Raw genomic sequence first — 23,806 nt, 5'->3', positions numbered from 1 at the left:
ACCCATTATGTATACACATACGTTATGTACAAGTAAATATATGTATAATTTAGTTGCACTCATATTTTAATGACATGTTATGCCAGAAAATAACCTTTAACACTAAACATCAGATGCTTTCAGACTTTTACTAAAGTTACAGGCACAATGGAACTTCCGGTTAACTATATGGGTGACTTTTATATGCACCAAAGGAACATTTTGACCTGATATCTTTACCTTTGCTCGAGTATGACTTTTGGGTACTTTTTACAACACTGGTCAGAACAGTCAGAAATAACAAATTACATAAAAAATGGTCATTTGAAAGACAATATTAGGTACCTAGGTAAAACTTGCACTTAAACTGTATTCATCCTCTAATTTAAAAGGAAAAAATGAAGCTAATAATAATAGTAATGAAAACAAATGATGAACATGTCACAAGAGTAGCCAAATATATAGCCAAAGGTCTCTCGGCTTTTGTCAAGTTTGGCATCTGCGGTTGAATCACAAAGAAAAATACATTACCCTCAATTCCATTCACATTATTTGTTCCAGCTGTGATATGTTTATTTCTGATTTGCAAGAACATAAAAAAACTTTACCACATATGCATACCGTGATTACAGGGAGTAACTAGGGATCACTTTACTTTAAAGAGCACAAGCCAAAAACGACAAGCCTGAAGGAGAGGATGTACTACATAATTAAGGACAGATTACAACAAATGTTTTCTTTGAAAGCACAATAGAATCCTACTCAATCCAGATATGTTGTTTACACAATGAACAAATTCGTGCTTGGGATCGTTGTCAGCTTTCTTCTTATGGGCACCAGAGAGTCTAAATTATATATAGAATCTATATTTATTGCATATAGATAGGCAGCCTAAATTCATTGACTAACCTTAAATATGGCGCAACTGGCAGATAAAACTTTTGACGCACGGAAACAACACACACTTTTGATAGTCCCAGTGATGCTATAATCAACTGCACCAAAACATGGACATATCAATGTACAACCCCAATGCAAAAAAAAAATAAATAAAAAAATAAAAAAAGCCAGCCGTTCCAGAGTAAAAACGTGCAGCATTTTTCACCGTCAGCCAACAGTGTGCTCTCTCAGATTTCTCTCTTTTTCTCCGCTCCCTCCCTTGTGTCGCCTCGATTCATTTTTTTGCTCTCTTAATCTCAGTCAGCTTCCAATTTCCAATGTCCAACTTCCAACAACCACGCAGACACGGTCCACTCGATTCAGTCCTGAAATTCCCAGAGGGCATTGCTTCATTTTTAACTTTTGCAAACAATTAATCGAATTTAAAAAATGGAGGTAGACTTGTGTAATTTCAAACACATTTCCATGAACGTTTTTGAACATGCGAATAACACATTTAGCTACATTTTATTATTTAGTGTTTCTTCATAATCTGTGAGAAGGCAATTGTGTAAACAGCGCTATAAAAATCAATAAATCTTGACTGACTGATTGATGCTCTGTTATTGTGCACCACTGTCTCGCTCTTTGGAAACTCGTGTGTGCCTGCCCGGGTTCCGGTTCTCCCTGCTTGATGCCAGCACCCTCAGATTAACCGCTGTCGGAGGCTCTGGCCCCGGCGGCGCTAACCTGAATTTACGGGTAATGGAGTCCCCTCTCATTAACGTGTGTTGTTTAATCCGGTCGGTGGGGTGGGGAGGGGGGCTCAGGGACCAACATGGCTAACAGCGAGGCTAGCAATGACTGAAAGTTGAAACCCGCTTCACACCCGGTACCTGGCCTGCCCGTGTGAGACAAACTCCGCAGCAGCTGCCGATGTGACCACGCTACTACTTGCAGTTGCTAGCAGGCATGCTAACTACTAACAAGCCTGCGACTGCAACTGTCTGTTGAGCCTGTGGTGTTTAATGTGATGCTAGCCGAGAGAAGCTGCTACTGACTATATGCACAGTTGCCACCCTGGATTTGTGGAGAAAAAAAGGACACTCGACTAGCTGACAGACTAATACTGCCGCTAATAGTCCTGCTACTAGCTACCAGTTCTGGTCAGGCTATAATCATACGGATTTAAACAACATTTCCAAAATTGTTTGTTTACATCAGCAGCTTATTCTCAACCATCCATGTTCTTGTTTGCCTCCTTCAGCTGCCTGAAACAGAAAGTGGGCCTTGGAGGACCATAAAGTCAGAGACCCATCCATGGGGGAGGCTGTTGGAAAGACCCCCACCCAACAAATGGTTCAGTCCATCCCCACCTGACTACAACAGCTCCAAGGGGAAATGTTTTTTGACCAGACCAGTCTGCAAAACCTTTTTGCCAAGCTCTTTGAACTGGGAGGATTTGGCTTTCTCTGAAAGTCTGACTGAGTTTTTCTGTGAGGAAAACAAAAGATGTAGACATTGTTTGTGAAACAATGCCACATCTAAACGTGCAAAATCAGAAAGAAACAGCAAAAAACAATCTGGAAATCAGATCACAAGTCAAGAATTTACCAATTACCTCATCTCCTGCTTGTCAAACTAACAAAGAGATAACTTTGGGCAGCAACTGTCATTTTCTCTTCCCCTTACCGCTCTCCACTTGATCAGCTGTAACGTAAGTTTGTCAGTGACTGGGTACTGCTGCTACATCCAAGGACCAAATTAAAATATCAAATTCTTGACAGACTTTCATGTATTTTTTGTATTATTAGGGCGCGAGCACTATCTGTGCAAGGACCATATTGTTTCTATAATTTCAAATTGTTCATAGAGTAAAACCACAAGCCACACACACTTCTTCCTTTGCTGTGATCACATTAAAAACATAAACATTAATATTTAAAGTTCAGACAGCATATTTAGGCTTGGACTGAATTAGCTGAAAACAAACAGGAGAAGTGAAAGAGGGGGAAAAAAAGCATTCCTTGAAAAATCTGGTGCAGCTGAGGAGCCTGTTAACTATCCTGACTAAAAGGCCTTTTGGATTTATTTCAGGTCCCGTTTTCTGTTTTACATTAATAAGTACTTGGTCTAAAACAAGGTGTAGAGATCTAAAGGCTGAGATGTAAAAACTTTCAGTCAAATAAAGCCTCATTCAGAGATCCATTCAGAGACATGGAAAGTAATCAAAACTAAAACATTAAGACAGTAAAACAACATCTGAAAGGCAGGAAAAAAACTAATATAATAACCTACAGATAAAAAGATGCATTAAATTAATGTACTTAGTAATATACTACAGTGAATTTAAAGTGCAGACAACAATGAGGCTGCATAATGATCATATAAACTACTGTAGCTGCTCAAAATGACCATTCATCTGTCTGCTTGGTGATATCACAGGCAGCACTTCAGGTATATTTCATATCAGCTGCTGGTAAAATGTTATAAACCTCTCACTGAGCTGCTGTTAGCTTCATTCATGTGACAAGAGATGGAGAGAGGTTAACTTACTCAAACATTATTAAACAACACATGGTTTCTAAATCAGTCATTCCCAGAATAGGAATAGATAATGAAGGTAATGGAAGCCCTGCTCTCCATTACAGAAAGAAAATGTATACAACAAATATAGTTAAAGCTTTGAAAATGACACTGAGAGGAGACGTTGGACTCCATCAAAAGACTCAACATGTGCTTTAAAAATCTATATAAAAAAAAAAAGTAAAAAAACACAATAGAGTGTGATTGAAAAAAAAGGTTTTATTATGTAAATAACCAGCAAAGACAACAGTGCTCACTGTCTGAACAGGTGAAACCAGAGTCAACACACAACTGCAGGACCTGAAGGAGTTTCATCAGAAGACGGATACTCCGTTTTCCTGCTTCAGGTCCTGTGGCGGCTCGTCCGTCACCTGCAGGAAGAGAAAGAGGAGCAGTGGTAGTTTGATGTCACTTTGTGGAGGTTTTGTGTTGTTTTATGTTTGTCTGTTTGTTTTTAGAGGTTTTTGTGTTGTTTTTAGAGGTTTTGTGTTAGTTTTTAGAGGTTTTATGTGTTTGTTTTTAGAAATTTTTGTGTTGGTTTTAGATGTTTTTGAGTTGTTTTTAGAGGTTTTGTGTTGTTTTTAAGAGTTTTTTGTTTTGTTTTTAGAGGTTTTTGTTTGTTTTTAGAGGTTTTTGTGTTGGTTTTAGATGATTTTGAGTTGTTTTTAGAGGTTTTGTGTTGTTTTTAGAGGTTTTGTGTTGGTTTTAGATGTTTTTAGAGGTTTTGTGTTGTTTTTAGAGGTTTTTGTGTTGTTTTTAGATGTTTTTGAGTTGTTTTTAGAGGTTTTGTGTTGTTTTTAGAGGTTTTGTGTTGGTTTTAGATGTTTTTAGAGGTTTTGTGTTGTTTTTAGAGGTTTTTGTGTTGTTTTTAGAGGTTTTTGTTTGTTTTTAGAGGTTTTGTGTGTTTGTTTTTAGAGGTTTTTGTGTTGGTTTTAGATGTTTTTGAGTAGTTTTTAGAGGTTTTGTGTTGTTTTTAGAGGTTTTTGTGTTTGTTTTTAGAGGTTTTTGTTTTCAGAGGTTTTGTGTGATCGTTTTTAGAGGTTTTGTGTGTCTGTGCAGGTTTTTATTTTTTTTAGAGGTTTTGATTGTGTGTTGAGGTTTTGTTTTGGTGGTAGTTGTTTGTCCTCCACAGAGAGACCTGGGTCTATTTTTGATGAGTTTTGAGTCTCCTTGCGGGGGTTTTGAGTCTCTAACTCAGTTGTATATCCATCCATCCATCATCTGTACACATTATATGTACGCCGCTTAATCCTCTGCAGGGTCGCGGGGGGGCTGGAGCGTATCCCAGCTGACTTAGGGCGAAGGCAGGGGACACCCTGGACAGGTCGCCAGTCTATCGCAGGGCTACACATAGACGAACAACCACACTCTCATTCACACACTACGGACAATTTAGAATGACCTGGCCTTCAGATTCCCCAGATCTCAATCCACCTGAGCTTCCACTGGAAGCAGTCAGAGCCAAGACCGATCCATGGGGGCCCCAACATGGATAGGAGTTGGTTCTGGCGCATCCAACAGATGCTCAAGTGGATTGGGATCTGGAGAATGAGGAGGCCAGTTTGATGCCTTGGGTTCTTTGCCATGAGGGGGTGCAGTTGGTCTGAACAGTGTTTGGGTGGGTGGTGTTTGTCAAAGAGGCTCCACAGAAATGACAGAAGTCAAAGTTTCCCAGCGGAACATTTGATTGTAACAAGATGATCAATGCTCACTTCACTTGTTAATTGTTTTAATGCTGTGGCTGAACAGTGCTGATATACATGTTAAATAAAATATGATTATATCATTTATATTATATATAAATGAGATCAAATAAATGCAGGCATTCTAAACAGAGTGTTCAGATTTCATAATTAGTAAGCAGAAACCACTTAAAATACTACTAAATTTAAAGAGTAGTGTCCTAACAGAAACCCTCTAGAATCATTTACTGATCCTAGAGTATTAATGAACAGCAACTGACAAATCTCACACTTTCTGCCTGCACCTGCACCTACACTGCACTGACCTTGTTGGACCAGGTGTCTCTCCTCTTTGGTGCTGATCACCATACAGGTCAGAGCTGTTCCACCTGAAGCTGAAGACAAGTCCCACTGTTCACCTGGAGAGAGGAGGAAGAACTTTAGCATAACACGATGACTACACGCATATGTGTTTGTGTATATATATTCTGATTATAGCAGTAAAAAAGAAGATGTAATCAGATTACAGACACATCTGGCAAAAAGGGGATTTCTTACAGGATTATCATTTCATAATAAAGAATGGTATAGCAGTCTGTAACCATGTGCATGACATCACTTCATAAGTCTCATATCACTCTGCACTATAAAATCTGCTATAATCTGATTTAATAAATGTGTTTTTAAAGGTAAACCAAAAGTAAACCAAATTTATTAAATCCTGAAAACATTTAGTGTTTCATAGATGAGCAATTTGATTTTAAGAGACAACAGATAATAGAGACAAACACACTGAATACATTCTGTGCATGCTACAATGAGGCAGCATACGGTGTGTATAAACTTACTCAGACATTATAAACACAACACTTGGAGCCTGTTAGCTAACTGTGCTGTACTCAGATATTCAGCTGTAAAGATGCTAGTTTTAACAAGTTAACATCACACAGCAGGATAATGCCTTTAAGCTAACACTCTCCAACAGACACACATGTTAGCTAACATTCAAACCTGTCTGTAAAAACACTATGATTAAATGACTCAGACGTCTTTATAAGCTCGTTATAGTGTCAGTACCCGTTAATAGAGGCAGCTAAGCCGCTGCTAGCGTGTTTCCCAAACCTGCAGTGCATCTGCAACAACTTTAAAGTCAGCTAGGTAACATAACATTACCACTCACTTAGACTGACCAGTATAGCATTAGCTAAACAGCTTTCATGCTGTTCTAGATAATGCACAAATTAAAAAATCCTTCATACCGACTTTACTGAAACTACTTTATTGTTTTTAGATAGTGACCAAAGTTTAGTTAACTGTGCATTATTCATGTAATTAACATGGCAGAGATAAAAACGACCAAAATCACAATGGAGTTTGGTGCATGAAGCTAAACACAATGTCCGTCAAGGATTTAACTGGCTGTAATTAAAGGATTACGTTCAAGCCGAATTTATCTCATCACGGAACAGTTAAATGAGACATCTTCAGTTTTTGTTCAGAGTTATTTCAGAAATGTTTGAGGTAGAAACAAATCTCACGGACAGGGAGGCTGGCTCCATTTTAACCCGCACATACTCGGCTGAGACAACATGAAGATAGTTACTATGTGGAGCTGCTCATATGTGAAGGAACATTGCTTGAGCTAATTACCTGAGATCAATAAGTATTAACTATCTGTACACCTCCCACACAAACATGAAAATACCTGTACTGAGTAGGTAACTGGACACACAAAGCAGATTCATACAGAGCAGTTTACTCACCGTGTGCGTGTCCTCAGAGAAGAGACCAGAATGACGATCAGTCAGGTAAATATATACACATCTAACTTTTTGGAGGGAAATGCGCTAATTTCGCGCGGGAGACGAGCAAGACCGCCCCTTTTGGCCCGCACCACATGGATTCGTCAGAAAACCTGTGGGCTGGACTTATTTGACATGGTTTAAGTCATTTCAGCCAGAGAAATCTGTAGCCCTTCAAACTTGTTTAGCTGTGTCTGTAGAGCAGCAGTTCTGCGTTCAGAGAATCTGCTTTTATCCTGAGTTCGAGTCCCTGCCAGAGAAACTTAACTGCATCATATTTACTGTAACCTCTCTTGTCAAATGTAAAGATAAATTTAATAGAACAAACACAGATAAGCACTTGTTAACAGGATACACAAAAAGCTACTTTTTTAAATATTTAATTTCTCTTGGTCTTCATTTGTTATTAATCCAAAACTAACTGATTGTAATCAAGTTACATTACTTTAATATTGTAATCAGGTGCATTCAGATAATTTGGACACCTCAGCTCAAGTGTTATTGATTTCTGTTCTGTACTTTTACCATAAAATGAATCAAATTAAATGTGAATGATGACTTCATGGGGATGATGTCACATCAAGCGGCATATTATGTATGTACTAGTGCCCCAGTATGTAAGAATCTATTTCTTATCTTTTTATTAGATATTGTTTATTTTGTACATTTATCAATGTGTATTGATTAGGCTGTTGTGACACGCAGATATCCCCGTTTGCAGGACCAATAAAGGAATTCTGATTCTGATTCTGAGTCAATTACGCTCATGGGAATTGCATGGGGAGGTCAGTGACTTGATATTCTGATCAGTCATAAATAAGAAAATGTTTCTAATATCTTATCATGTTATGTTTGTTGTGGAGCTGTTGAAAAAAGAGGGAATTCTGGGAAAAACAGGTGGCATAGAGAGAGACTCTGTTGGCAGAGGAGCCATGGACTGTGATATACTTTTACATACTTTTACCCGACTCTAATGAACTTTTTTTCTTGTGAGATCAAGAGTGCACTATTTTGATAGTTCACCGGTTTAAGGTCTGAATGTATAACACAATATAAAGGCACCATTAGACAAAGAACAGTTGCCTGCTTAGCATTTGCTTCCTTTTTTAAACATATATCGCCAACTAGCGCTGGATCACAGATTAAACCTCTCCTACCATAAACTCTCTGAAATACAGAGCATTACTTGCCGTTTCATGCCACCGCCACAAGGTGGACTCCTTGTCACAGTCATGCATTTGTGATGCATACATGACAGTGAGGTCAGCAGTAGCTTCAGTGTAGTTTGTAATCATCAAACATCAGTAGCTCTCTTTTTCTTTTTTTTTCTTTTTTATCTTCCTTTGAATCACACAGGTATTCAACTTGCATAAAAGACACCCTCTCACGGTTGTTAAACTGCTGTTTATAGGCTATTCATTTGTGAAGTGCTCCTGTTGGTTTCCATCCAAGCTCAAGCAGTTGCGACACTAATTAGAGGTGTCTCCTCCCCGGTCAGCCTTGTGCAGTTTTCAGCCTACACTTGGCCTCACTTTTACCTTGAATGTTGGCACAAACAGCCAAATGTATTACATGATGTATGGATGGATGTATGTGTGTATGTTTGTATGATGTGATGTAACAAAGTCACATAATTAAAGGCGGGACTACTGGCGAGGCTGCGCAGACACTTGAGGTGTGTGTTTTGTGTGGGAGAGAGGTAAGACCATTCAAGACTGTTTTACATGCAGAAGAGCATAAACAGGGCACTCTAGGAAAGGACAAATGATGAAAAAGTACAACATTCTCCTTTAATATATACCAAATGTGTTCTTTAATCTCATAAATGTGTTATTATCTACAGCCATTCTTTACCTTAGTGCCAGTTGACATCATGCAGGGGTTATATGACCCCCCTGTTACTGTACTTATCGTTTTTTCAGGGCCAAGGGTTGGTTGGATGGCATGTGACTAAATGGCACCAAAGAACACACAACACAGAGCCAGGAATAACCCCACCCTGGAGTCACACAAACACACACACACACACACACACACACACACACACACACACACACACACACACACACACACACACACACACACACACACACACACACACACACATACACAGACACACACTCACTCACTCACACTCCCACATGCCCCGAACACTGCAGGGAAGCTTCTTCAGGGGTGCTTCTTTTTAAAATCACGTGCAAAAACTAAAAAAGAAAAACATGGGTGACACAGGAATAGGCGGCCACAGTGTGTGTTTTAATTAGGACACACTGTGCACTGTATACCCGGTGTATGAATAACACAGGCAAATAAGGATAGCGAACCAGTAGCTGTGACAAGACATCTGACTCGTGAAACATGCCTTGGACAGTAGCATGGCATGCATGTATCGTATTCCGCCTTTCAACTCTCAATCATTTTTGGGTGGTTGACTTTTTTTTTTTTTTTTTTCCCTGGGGCTTGTTGACTGGTGCGGATTGGACAGGTGGCATAGCATGGAGAAGAGCTGGCCATTTACCAGCCAATAAAAATAGCTGTGGTCTCCATGATGTCACCGGTGAATAAATCATAGCTCCTGACTGTCGAGGGAGAAATAAAATGAGGGACGGAAAAGAGGGACACATTTTTTATGACGTTTCATGTTTTTCCTGCATGTAAAATAATTTCACACCAAGTTTGCTTTTTTCAGTTTTCTGCACGTCTTTCTTTGCATGCGTTCCCCTGTTTTTGTTACATCTGCATATTCAGAGGTATGCAAATCTATACAACCGGTTGGGGTGGACATTAAAAGACCAGACAAGCAAAGACCATGTATCTCAGGCCAAACTTCCTTCTTCAGTCAGTCACACTAGGCTTGCAGTTGCCAGAAAGGGTGTACAAACTAAAGCCGGAGTCTGATCTCACTCCCATACCTGGCATTCTGAAGTCACAACACCATGCTGCCAATGTGGAACTTGATCAGTCGTAAATCTCCTCTGTTTGACCATGTGACATGCCGCATTGTGATTCTGCCCCCCGTATCTCTTTCCCCCCCACCTGCTGCCACCAATAGTGCCCTTCTAGCTGCAGCCCCCTTTGGCACACTGAAGCATGAATGTTGGGCAGGAGGGTGTCGATCCCGCATGTCCAGATTAGTGTGCATCTTCGTGTGTTTGTATCCACTCTGTTGGCTTTATTTGTATGTGCGTGTGTTTCTATCTGGTGTGTGAATTTGTGATTGTGTGTGCATAACTCCAGTGACCCAGTGGCAACGTGTCAGCAGGGTACCCTCAGTAATAGGATGTTAGGAATGTAGCACTTGTCAGCCTCTCCGAGGATGCTGTTAATTCACATTCTGTCCATTTCAGAGGGTTAGCCTTTAATAAACAGCGAACATTTACCTGCACGGACGCTCTCCATGTGTTCGTTTGTGTACAGTGTACAAATTGCTTCCGTGTAACAGTGACATTTGAAGCTCTGTTGATGTCCTGCAGCTCTGGTTATTGCACATTTCTCAGAAAACTCCACACAAGCAACTTCCAAACATAGATTTTTAGATGAATGAAAGTATTTTCACTGTCCTCTTTCTACATGCAGAGGTTCGGTAGCACTTTCTATGCACTCCATGTCTTTACTGCATTATAATAAGTTATGATTATACCAATAATGTGTTATAATATGCCGTATTTTCATAGTTATAAGCAGTCATGAGTGTCATTATTACACCAATGTCCACAATAAACTATAAACATTAATGTAATGGATGCCTGTTTAAAAAACATATATTTTGGTGCTTTTGTGACATAATCTTTTTTCCTCACTTTAGTTCAGGCAAACAATCACTTATAAAAAGGGTGTAATGTCTTACATCTGCCTGTAACTCACAACACTGTATTTAAAGCACCCAGTGGCCACCTACAGTTACTTATATTCACATTACTGTGCATTATAACAGGTATTCTAATGTGCCATAAAATTACTATCAGTATTACAACTATGATGATTTATATACAATATGAACCGTGTAAAAAAAGTGAGTAATCAGCAATTATGAAGGACTGATGCCATCATAAAATGCTTCATAATACTCATACAAAACACATTATAATTGTCTTTTTATTGCATTGAAGACATTAGCACCATAATGACCTATGATTATTGCTATAAAGCATTATGCAATATCAGTGAGTACTTATGTCTAAGATTGCACAGCACTGCAGGTACATTATAACACATTATAAGTATGTTCAGTGCGTTACAAGGCATTAGAGGCATGGGCCCGATAAAAAGCATTGTCACTTTAGTCCACGGGTAGATCCCTTCACATGTGACATACATTTATTTTCACATGTTACAATATTTGTTCACATCAGAATAGTCAATTGCAAGTGAAAATGTGGAATTCACACATAGAGAAGGAATGTTCTTGTGATCTCATGTGCCATGTTTTGGGCAAGTTCCAGCCAGTTTATCCCACACCATTCATTCTACTGCTGACCTCTTTTCAAAGCATTGTGTTTTCACTAACCGGTGTTGTTGTTTCCACATGTGGGAACTCCTATGTGGAAAAAAAAAAAAATAGCCAAGATATGTGATGTTTTGTAAAGGTGGCTTGCTTGAGAAAGCAATAGAGACGAAGGCAAATCAGTTCACACTGATCTCATTTAACTATGTGAAGACTAATATGTGATGAGACAATATGTTTTTGATTTTAGGTATTTTCCTGAATGTATTTCAAGAAGTAGAATGACAAACTGCAAGTGAGCTGCACCTCATTCACAATAAAATATGGACAAATTGAGGATTTTAAAGCAGCAAGATGTTATCTATCAATCATTTTTCATGTACACATTGCCTCGGGTAGTGAAAATGCATTAACCGATGTAAAAAATTAAGACTCTGGTGTGCTGTAGAAATCGGTTGGCAGCGATATAAAGTGTACATGATTTCTAATGAATGGGCTGAATGTGAATGTAATCCTGAAAATGCTTAATTTATATCTTACTGACTTCTTGACTGTAGGCTCTGGTATTCTAAGCCCTGGTGGTCCGTGTGGACAATGAGGGAGTTGTTTTAGGGAGAAAATAGCTGCACACTTGCACATTCTATCACAGTAGATTTATCACCAACATTTGTGTAGAAGGATGAATGAGCCAAACCTGTCCATATGTGGCCCTTAGTGTGTGTGTGTGTGTGTGTGTGTGTGCCGGGGTGTCTGTGTTTCCAATGACACTTACTGATGATTCTGAACAGCTGAGATGGGTTTGTGTGGAACTGGACAACAGGGCAGCTGTACATCTCTGTCTTGGACATATGCACACACTCACACACACACACGCACACACAGACACACACGTACACATCGGGGCATAAAAACAACAGTGGAATCCCGAGGGTCCGACCCCCTTGGGACCGAGCCAGACAGAGACCTTAATAAAGGCCTTGTTGTTTCAGGAGGTGGCTTATAAGGTTTCAGGTTCATATCTCAACGAGCTCCATTTTACAGACAAGCACCATAAGCTCGCTGATTACGCTGCATTTACATACATGATTCCTCAATTGTTTTTACATTCTGACAAATTTACTGTAATGGTTATATAAACCTAAAAGGATTTCTTGATAATGTCTTTAAAATAATGTAATTCAAAAATTATGAGATTATAGAAAATCTGAACAACCAAATCTCTATTAACTCATGAAAAGCACATCTCACTTTTAGAGTTTTGTAGACGAGTGTTCTCTAAACGATGATTTATTGATTGCTTTAATTTCTTTTCCTTCCTTTTTTTTTTTACATAAAAAAACGGAAGATGAGCATTTTGAGTAAGTGCTCCTCTTGCTTTACAGTCAGAATCAGAATCAGAAATACTTTATTGACCCCCAAGAGGGGAAATGGGGTCAGCCACAGTTACTTCTGCTGGAACAGAAATGTCACAGTTCGGAAAGATTATTAGAAAATATGAATATAGACAACACAATAAGAAATATGAGTAAGTAGGAATAAAATCTGTAAGATAAAACATAACATAGCCAAACAATATGTGCACAAAAAAAAGATATTTGACAACTTTATACAGATATATGAAAATTTAAATACTAGAAATAAAGGTGTAGAAGCAAATAGAAGAGCAAAGATGTGATCCAAATGTATTCAAACTAGATTACATTGTTTTCTTTACACCACCAATTGCAAAAATTGTCATGTAATTTGTCTTTAAGTAGCTGACTACACCATCAAAAGAATTATGACCCAACCCTGATTGGTGTTGCATGGATGGACTTTCAGTGTTGCAGTCACCTACCTCACAAAATGGCAGTTTGGACCCATTCAGTATAGCTACAGGGGAATGTGTCTTTCGGGTTCCAAAGAAGACAAAGTAAATGAACAGTGGGTCTTCCGGACCAACAGTTTGCTGCATATAGTCATTAACTGCTCCCAAAATGAATGTCCTCTGGGGCAAAACCACATGGGACATGCGTTAACCTAGCCTTGTCAGGGCACTTTCAACACCCGGGATCTCTTTTGAGTTTAATAAACCTAAACTGGAATGACCTGGTGCGAAAATCACATGGCATACTCTCTAATCGATTTCCAAAATCTGTGTCCCACATAGTTTTCAAGAAACCTAGTCTTATATTTCTGTAATAGCACAGGGCGCTAAAGTGATGCTCCGCGACCTGTACTGCAGCTCGAGCAGTGCCTTGTTGTCTTTAATGTACTCAGGTATTTGTAGCATAGGGGAATAAACTATTAATGGTGGTGTTGCAATGTGAATAGTGGTCTAAATAAAACCAGGTTGCCATTACTACTGCAACTGGCCCTGCAACATCTCAGCCAATCAGAGATGTTGCCTGGTCAGACCTCTTTCAACAGAGGCGGGGCCTAGATGTGCTGCAAGGGTCACAAGGAGTGATGTAACCCGTGTTTATTTTCAGCATATACACGTAAATGTAGACACAGGGACACCTCCACACACACACACACACACACACACACACGCACACACACAGTACACAACACTTGCACATACTGTTCTGTACATGCAAAGATTTTAGCATGCACAGTTGAGTATCCTTGACAAACACAAAAGTGCCGACCCACTTGTCGGTAGTTTTTAAACGTGGGATCCCTGCCATGCTTCTGCAGGCTGTCTGTCTCTCTTGTCCTATTCCTAGTTTGGTCAGTTGATGACAAGTGCCGCAGCTTGTACGTGCACACAATTGACAGTAGGGGGGTGGAAGTTTTCTCGGGGGGGAACACGGGGCGATCAAATGGAGAAAAGGTGTGTGTATCACCGGGGAGGACAAGCGGGAGGGAGAGGCAGAGACGGAAAGAGAGACAGAGACACAGAGAGAAAATTTAGTCATAGCCATTAATACTAATAGTGGCCTCCCTTCCCTTCTGTCAGCTGCAGCTGTTGATCACGCTGGTGTAACACTGAGCTTTCTAGCATTGCATCACTCTCTTTCTCCATGACTCCAATTCTGGCCTGCATTACACTGCATATATATGGATCGAGTGGCACATATTGCACAGCATGCTGCGAGGGTAGTGGACTGAAGTAGGAGTAGTGCCCCAGTAGTGTTAAGATTGTGGATTTAAACACTTGAATCTATTCCTTAAGGTGTTTTTTTAGCAACTGACACACACTGTTGAGGCTATATTCAAGACAAAACCATGCAATTTACAGTGTAATGTTGCAGTGCTGTGCTGCAAAATCTGTTTATTGAGACCGTGGTACAAGAGGTCAAAGGGAGAACCACAGCGCTGCATGTCCATTTTATCCACCGCTATTTAAGAGCGTGTTCGATTCATTAGCATGCCATTAACCTGCCACCAGTCATTCATACTATGTGTGATGTATGCATAGCGAGATGTTGGTCATGTTCCCCATCTAGGGAACGCAGCGGAGGGACGATGTAACTTCCCGAGGAGCTCGTCCACTCGCATACATCAGAGACATTCCACCTCATCTGACACTCGTCCATGGAATTCTGCAAATTTTCCACACTATTCTCCCAGGCACACAGGCAAGTGCCTGTCAAAAAGACTGGCATGCCCAAACACAGGACACCTGTAAAGCTTTAAAACAAGAAAACTAAACTACATTTTCTGGAGAACTTTCAAGATCTAACTTGTTTTTATTTTGTCTTTTAAATCAAGATTAATGTTTAAAAGTGGTATTTTTCTGTCATTTTGTGCATGATGTATGATGATTTCTGTTCTGTGTTTGTGACTGTCATCGGGTATGTTTGTGTGTGTGTGTGAAAATATCTTTTTGTTTGCACTGCTGATAGGTGATAATTTGTCATAGATTTGTGCAGAGTCCCTTTCTCCTCTCTGTTGGTATGACCGGTGTATGCAACCTATGGTTGACACCTATGTGTCATTCTGGGAACACACTAAATACTTCAGATGACTTCAGGGTTTACTTGGCAACCAACGGCTGTTTTAAGACCATGGATACACTTCCAGCTTGGACTGAACACAAAGTTTTGTCGGTGTCCACACACAGTACATGGAAAGAAATAAAAAGTCACTGTATCACATGTATCATGTGCTCATTGTGGCGGCTCCGTGACTTCATCCAGATCTATTTGTGGTAGCCGGCTGACTTTCAATTTAACCATGGAGTTAAATTTGTTGTGGAGCCACGATTGGTCACAGGTGGTTTTTTTTTTTGGTTTTTTTTTTGTTTTTTTTCTAGAAAACACTTAAGCTCATTAGAAAATACATTTCAACATGATTTACACCTATACTCTCTCTCTCTCTGCCTACCTACCTATCTATCTGTCATATGCTTTCAATAATTACAGCTATCATCAGTGAATTGTTAATGCCAAAATGAAACAATCCTCTCAATCAATAATCTGTCATACATGTCGTGTGATAGTGGGGGTATGTTGGGGGGGCTGCTGCCTGGTGAAGGTGGGAGGGGTTGACACAGAGATGTACAGGACAGGACACCCTCATGCTTGCTCCATAAACCTCACCACATTTTGCTGCCGCAGCTGTCGTGGCGCACGCAGGGAGCAGGAGAGGTGCGCTCCTTTCTATTGGCGGTGACTATGTCGAGACTGGCGAGGGCTTTTTCCACACTGATCAGCGGTCAGACGAGCGCGTTTCTCCTCGGCTAACAGATAAGCCCGGAATGTTGTCTCCCCTCTTTCTCGCAGCAAGGTCGGTTTCCACAGAACAGTGAGGACGCCGCTCATTTACCATGAGCTGTTTGGATGTTATGTACCCAGCCTATGGACATTACGCACCGTACGCACCGACTGCGACTGCTTTTATCAGTAGCTTACAGGTAGGACGTGAGCGAACATTTAAATTTCCCTGTCATACATCTTTTTTGTGTGTGATTTCCAGTGTTTGCGGGGAGATGGGTGGTTGATATGAGGAGCAACTATTAGGCTGTTTTACGCAACTTGTGCGTAAAAGCAAAGAACTGATGGAAACATTGCCACATGTATTTCTGAATTATTTGTAATGCTGGCTGAGTGTTTTTTTTCCCCTCATTTAATGAGTAATTTATGGGCATCCATATTTGCGGTGTTTTAACAATCACTGAAGTCGTTCTGCACCCACACAAGTCATATGTTGACGCGCGCGCACTGCTCGGTTGCGCGCACATGCCCGTGCTGCCACACACAAAGAAAAACATTATGTCAAAAATGTCTCACAGGCAGCTCTGGGACTGTCCTCTGCAACACCTGTCTCAACCCCCCTCTCTCTGGCTTCCCCCCCCTCGCAGGCTCCCACAGGTCTGAGCAGAACTTCTTCTCACTGCCGGGATTTTATGGACACTCCCAGGGGTCCCGAGGGGATGTCTGGGGGCCCGGGCCCCGGAGGATCAACTTCCTCCTCGTCTTCATCCAGTTCTTCCTCATCCTCCTTCACGCCTGCGGCTTTGAGGCCAGACGAGGGCCCCAAGGAGAAGCAGGAGGCCCCTGAGGCAGAGTATCTGACTTCTCGCTGTGTCCTCTTCACCTACTACCAGGGGGACATCAGCAGTGTGGTGGACGAGCACTTCTCCAGGGCCCTCAGCACCTACATGGATGGAGAGGGCAAACGGCGGGCATCAGACCCACAGGGCACAGGTAGACCAAATTGTCCATGTGTGAAGACTATTCACTCGATTTAAGCACACACCTGTCAGTGTATACGCAGTGAACTTTCAAAGACATGCTGCCCATTCATTGTAATGAAGGGATTTAAAAAGTCCAGTATATAAGGATCTATTAGCATGAATGTATTATAATATTGATCATTATGTTTTCATTCATCTATTATCACTGGACCTTTAATAAAAACTACAGATGTGAGTTGGCAACACCCCGCGGTGTGATGATGAGCACAAGCTCCGTTAAATCTCATGTCCAGTGTGTGAACATAAAGAAAACAACCACCATTTTATTACGCAAAAACATTAAAGGTACAATATGTGTGAATTGGCCACCTGTCAAATCCATACTCCAAACACATAGGGGGCAGTGTATCACCAGAGTAACCACAAACTGCTGCTGACTGTAGCCAGTTCGGACATTGAGAGCGTTACTAACTTCTGTAGACTTTCCTGCAACACAATAAAAACACTGTAATGTCAAAACTACATTTTTTTCAGATTCTGTTGCTACTTTTAGATCGTTTTTGAGCGTTTTCAACATTTATTTACTTATTTACATATTGCCACTTAAAACTATTTTTTCAATCAGTAAACACAATTAGGGTCCTGGTGGTCTGACTGTTAATGCACAAGTTAAGCTCGGAGAGAAAGAGTCACACCAGCCTGCTGAATGTTGGCTGAACTGAGTGTTGGCTGCTTTTGTGCGCTGCAGTTTCATAATTTCCCATTATTAATGTGAGCACAGGTGCCACAGTTGTCTTTTGAGGCCACACAGAGTGAGCTGACAGTTCTGCAGAGCACAGCAGAGCGTCAGACAGGTGATGTGATCTGGTGACAGGACTTAAGAGCTGCTCGTTGGGACTGTTGTCCCCGGAGAGGTTGGGGAGCAGGGTTCAGGGGTCATGAAGGTCAGGAGCTGTTGGGAGTCAAAGGGACTTCTTTCACTCTGATTAGGGTAACAATTAAAGGAAAAAGGAAGAGACACCTAGATTTGTTTTTAGCTTTTGCGGTGAAACAATCCCCCAAAATGTATTAAAGTCAACCTTTAGAGTTCAGTTGTTACATAGTCTTGTGTGCTTTGGCAACCTTTTTGACGACCCTTTCACCAGCCCAGCAGCCTGCAGACGTCTCTTGGATATCCATGTAGGGCCTACAGCCTCTCCTCTCTCCCTCTGTCTGCTGTCGCTGTTAGTCTCTTTCCTAGTTCAGTCGGACGTCTTCATTTCGGCACTAACACACGCTTCCTGCCTCACAACAGATGCTATGTTTATACATGGCCGTAAGCGCACAGCCTCGCCGACGTATCCCCTTCAAACGTCTCCGCGGCTGCCATTCTGACTCTCGCTCCAGCTCTTGCCCCACAATGGGTGCTCAGTCAGTTGCCCACCCGCCCGCCTGCTCCGTCAGATTTATACACGCTGCAGTCGGCGGGATAGGGGCAGAGGGAAACACTACCTCTCAGGGTGCTGCGTGGTGTCTGTTTTCAGGGGGAATATCTAAATATAAAAGTATACTGCCAGAAAACATATAATGGCTCGCTGACATTCTGTCAAGGGCGAGGAGAGGGGGGAGCAGAGAAAACAACAGGTGGGGGTGCAGGAGACAGAGGAGAGGGGCGGTGGGTGCTAGCACAGGGTTGCATGTCTGAGTGTGTGCGTGTGCATGAGTGTGTTGTGAGACTCTCAGAAGTACCGGGCTGACATGAGAGTGAGAGATGTCACCACAGCCAGTGATTTAAGGCCTTGGGCTCCCTCCAGGTCAGAGCGTCGGCCTTATATAGAACTCCAGGATATAGGGACGTCTCTCTTTTTCTACCTTTCTCTCTGTCACTCCCTCTCTCTCTCTCTCTCTGTCTGCTAGAACGTGGTTGTGTTTATTTGTGTCTTGTTGGGGCTCCGGCTGTGTGACAGTATGATCCAATGGGGAAGATATCTGGGCTAGAGGGTGTAGCAGTCATGTGAGTGACATGGACGTTTTAGCGTGGGTTGCTCCCCTCACACCGTTCGACCCCACAAATCAAGTGATTTACTACACAGTTGCGCAACTGTTCGTGACTTGACCTAAATCAGATTGTTGTTTATCCACCATCATCTTTAGATACCCCTTCACCGAGCAGTCGACGAAGCTTCCCCCCTTCCTTCTGGGACAGTAACTACTCCTCGCCTCAGAGTCGCTCCCACTGTGAGACGGGCGCTCCTTCCTATTCCATGGACCCATACGCTTCAGGGTTGCACCCGGGCCTGCCGCACCCACACGCTCACGCTCACCCTCACCCTCACCCTCACCCTCACCCTCACCCACACCCACACGCTCATCCTCACTCCCACCCTCACCCACCAGAAAGCTGGGCATATCCCCAGGCCCAGGCCTACGGACCCCCGAGGCCTCTCCACGAACTGTACTCAACGTCTGCTTTGGAGCCCCACTATGGGCCCCTGCTCATGCCCACGGTGAGGCCACCTCATCTCCCTACCTTGCCAAGCCACTACGAGGTGAGCAAGCTGGAGCCCACTGCATCCTGGCCGAGCCTGCTTCAACCTGCAGATGTCAGCCAGTCGCTGGCACTCAACATGGATGCAGGTAACCACACGACTGTGTCAGGCTTTTTCCAATATTGTTTGGACAATAAAAATGTTCTTTTATTTACAGTTACACTTAAATTTCAATAATATCTACTCTGATCCAGTGTAAATGTCACATTTGGCAGGTCAAATGAGTGTTAAAACTTATCCATGTGATTTTTTTTTTTTATAGTCAAATTTTCCTCCCAGTTAAAGGTGCAATATGTATGAATTATAATCAAAATGTTCCAAATTCATTTAAATAATCCCCAGCATGTGAAGGAACAACAGCATGTATCTGTGACTGTGTATTCTGTTGATGAGACAGAGACACTGAGGTTAGCATGCTAATGAGCTAGCTCCAGGCCTGTCAAACCTGTTTCTCCTACCGGTCCAAAGCGCCAGTGCTAGCGGTGTGATCACCAACACTGGGTAACAAGCTAACAAGCTAACAGTCGTGGATGTATGAAAAGGATACAGCCGGCAGCAGTTAACAATTATTCTAGTGATGTGCTGCGCTGACTTGCTCATTGTATGAACTCGGTTCTTTAGCCTTTTATGTTTAGCAAATATTATGTTTCCATTCATAACTGAAGAAATTCTGTGATGCTTTTCCTTAAACCTATTACTCCATCTAGCAATTAGTCATTAATAGGCTACAATTTGTCAGTGCATCAATTTTGCTTTTACATGTTATTGATTGACTCAAACACAGAGGAACTCGTGCCTCCCGACAGCCATTCACACAAATAAACACACTCTTGCAAACACATCAAATTTTAACCTTTGTGATACCCTCTTCAGGAGACGCAGATGCATACAGGTGTGATCCCATAGACACTCCCACCGTCCTCTTGCACAAACACACACACACACACAATACATCATAATCATCACAGAAGCTCCTCTAAAACAGGATGTTTGGCAAAAGTAGGCTCCATGACAACCTGTGTTCTGTCGTCCGCCATTGTTCTCATTGTTTCCTTGTCCTTTTTTCTCAGGCCTCCAGCAGCACAAGAAAGGCAAGGAGCTGTACTGGTTCTAACGAGCCCTTCAGTCACATTGACCAGCTATTACCAGATCCAATTAGTCCCTGGACCTGCTCCGCTATTGAGGCAGCGTGTCCCTTTATCCCCCCCCACCCCCCCACTTCCTCTCTCTCTGTCTCACACACACGCACACACACACACACACACACACACACACACATACACATACACAAACACATGCACACACTCCAGCCCCATCCATCCACCCTCTCCTCTCTCTGCTCCTGGCCTCCCCTGCCAGTATACAGCCTTGCTCCAGGTCGACGTGTGTGCACCATGGAGATAAAGCAGAGCAAGGGACAGAAAGGGAAGAGCGAGAGAGTGTCACTGGCTATAATCTGTGCTGTTACTCGCATCTCTCTCTCTCTCTCTGTCTCTCTCTGTCTGTCCCTTCTCTCTCCTGACGCTGCCGGTGCAGCACAGACCTTGGCGAGGTGCGAGCCACAGTGACCTGTTTGGACTGAGACAGACAGGATCACAACAGACTTTTGCAGAGGACAGAGAGATAGAGGGATGAATGTGGGGACTAGGGGATGGATAGTGGCGAGCAGGGATTCCCTCCAACGTCCCTGGTTATCTCTGTCTCATGCTCTTTGTTGGTACAGTGGTCGTCATCATCCACTTATCTGCATCGCACAAATGCAACACGCGGCGATAAACAGGAGCACCAATTATGGTGGGCTGTGCTTTGTGACTGTCGTCATGATGCCTTTTTTTTTTTGGTTGTTATGATTTCATTTTGTCCTCTGAAATAAAGTGTTTCTATTTATTGGTGTTTATGTGCATTTCTAAAAATGTTTGGTTAGGCCAGTGTTCCGAAAAATGATCGTGATTCAGTTTATTTTGTTTTCTAAAGAGAGTGTGTAAACGGAGGGGTTTCTCATGTATGTATGATGGAGTCTTTTGTGGACAATAAAGGTCAAAAACATGTGAAAAGTGTGATCAGGTCAACAAGTTTTGTCGTTGTTGTTGTTGCTCTGAACAGACGCAGAGATTGTGTTTCACTGTGATGATGTTACACTGAAGTCCTCCGTGTCGCTCTTGGATGTTTTGAATTTGGACTTCAAATATTTAATACTTTTGAATTTTTACGTGTGTGTGTCAGTTCTCAAATTTGTGTCTGAGAAGATTGTGATGTCAATAAATATTTTTATGGTAAACTGCCCCTTCTCCAAATCGCAGCTGCTATAAGGTTCAATTTCGCCTGTCAACTGTTTCTCGAGAAAGATTTTACCTAATTAAACATAGATATATATGATGTGAATCGCTGTTCATGCTGTCTAAGTTTTGGAAGGTGCCCTTTAAACGGGCTCTATGTAACAATCCATAGTAATTTACATATATTAAAGCTGCTGTAAGTGATATACAGTATTTTTTATTTGAATATGTGTTAAATAGCTCTATATTCCAAGGATTACTGCTGGAATATAGAGCTATTTAACACGTATTTAAATAAAAAAAACTATCACAGTATGTCCGTTCAGTAACCGATGTCTCTTCTCCCCCTGCTCATGCAGTAAAAGAGAAAATACATATTGTGGTATCCCTGCCTATTTTATCCAATCAGGACGGAGCACTCCATAAAGAGGCGGTCCTGTCTGTAGAGAGCAGGATCCTTTCCGTTTGCTCATATGTCTGGTGACTGCTGCTAATAGGATAGATCCCTAATTACAAATTGTTTTACACAATACAGTGTAAGGGGTGGTTGCTTTTGGGCCACGGCTCACCGTTAAGTCTAAATGTTGGGCAACCCCCATGCTAGATGTTTACCTTACATGACACTATGAACAACAGTACTGTAGCTGCTGTTAAATCAAAGGACATTGTAAGCAGAAACAAATGCTTCCACTGGATGAATGCTAATATTAGCTTGAAGAAAATTGTCTCAGTATTGGACAAAACACACCTGATGTACAATTAAGGCCTAATTAAGGTCAGCCTCTCATCCCCACACTCTGTATCGATGTGTGGATATTTTAGTAGCCCTGCGAATCGTAGAGACGGTAGCACAGCCAGATGTGATCGAGGGTTACGCCATGCAACTCGTCTTATTCGAGAGGCCTTCCATTTGAATTCCTGCTCGCATTCACACTTTGTCACCTATAAAGTGGGAACGAGTGGTGAATGCCAGCAATGTGTAACTGGAGAAGGGGCCAGCCATCCCAGCTATGCACCAAATGTTGCTGTGTTATTGATCCGATAATCAGATTATGTGCTAAGATATGCCGGTCTGGGCCACTGTCGCAATTTAGCGGCTGTTATGCGTGACCCCCGCTAGAGCGCAGCCAACTATGTGATTGGCTCTAAGCTGAGGAATCATGTAGAGTAATGAAATTAGAAGAGTTTACTGGGGAGAGCGTCCAGTGCCAAGCAGCCCACTCTGCCTCTTCACACTAGTATTGTCACTGGGTCAGAGGGTTTCCTGTTCACAAGGGGGTCCTCCGCAGTCAGTATGCACCCACAGCTATTGTCACATTATATCACTTAGATGTTTATAAATCCACAAGGCATTGATAATAGCCATGCATGACCATCGTGCTGTACGGAGGAGCTCATCGTTTTACAAGTTTAATCATTAAGCTGATCATATTGCACTGATTAATTCAGCGTGTTTAATGTACTGAGGAAGCAGCATAAAAAAGTACTTCTTAATGTTAGTACTTAATGTTATTACTGACATGCAATTGAATGTATGGGAGCAATGTGAACATATGAGCCGACTTGATGTATAAGCAAAGCCTAAGGAAATGCTGCCCTCTCCTGGTGAGTTTATAACTCTGCAAAAGCAGAGTATTCCACACCAGAGACACTGCCCTGCAACGGTTGAGAGCAGTAACTACAGAGGCAGCAGAGGTTTTAAGGTTTCAGGCTGTCTGACATCTGATACATTTCTTTGTTTGACTCTTTTTAGTTCATTATTAACTCATCACCTCAGGTAACGCTTGGAGACACTGCGGTGTCTACGCCGGAAATGTGTTCTTTCAGCCTGACCAGAAAAAAATAAATGTGGATAACCAATTAATGTGTCTATTGTTAATGCCAGTAAAAATGCCCGACATGACGCTGGTTCCAGTTTATCAAATGTGCAGATTTAATGATTGTCCGTGTTGTATCTGGTCGCACACTTAATATCACTGGGTTTTGGATCATTGCTCAAGCAAA

At 41.8% G+C, this 23,806-nt stretch overlaps 1 protein-coding gene and 1 long non-coding RNA gene across 2 annotated transcripts; both read left to right on the top strand.

Moving 5' to 3' along the window:
• The first annotated feature begins 1,123 nt into the window (after nucleotides 1-1,123).
• On the top strand, nucleotides 1,124-2,640 carry LOC119004720. Its single transcript, XR_005070280.1, has 2 exons — nucleotides 1,124-1,620; nucleotides 2,126-2,640. It is a non-coding gene; the product is annotated as an uncharacterized LOC119004720 (long non-coding RNA).
• Nucleotides 2,641-15,901: 13,261 nt separating this feature from the next.
• Nucleotides 15,902-21,809, top strand: vgll2b (vestigial-like family member 2b). Its single transcript, XM_037071819.1, has 4 exons — nucleotides 15,902-16,215; nucleotides 16,663-17,008; nucleotides 19,132-19,614; nucleotides 20,597-21,809. The coding sequence occupies exons 1-4, from the start codon at nucleotides 16,129-16,131 to the stop codon at nucleotides 20,638-20,640; spliced, it is 960 nt and encodes a 319-aa protein (XP_036927714.1). The 5' UTR covers nucleotides 15,902-16,128; the 3' UTR covers nucleotides 20,641-21,809.
• Nucleotides 21,810-23,806: the final 1,997 nt, after the last annotated feature.

Source organism: Acanthopagrus latus, chromosome 16 (genome assembly GCF_904848185.1).
Source record: "Acanthopagrus latus isolate v.2019 chromosome 16, fAcaLat1.1, whole genome shotgun sequence".
Classification (NCBI taxonomy): Eukaryota; Metazoa; Chordata; class Actinopteri; order Spariformes; family Sparidae; genus Acanthopagrus; species Acanthopagrus latus.
This window is presented reverse-complemented; position numbering and strand designations above follow the sequence as displayed.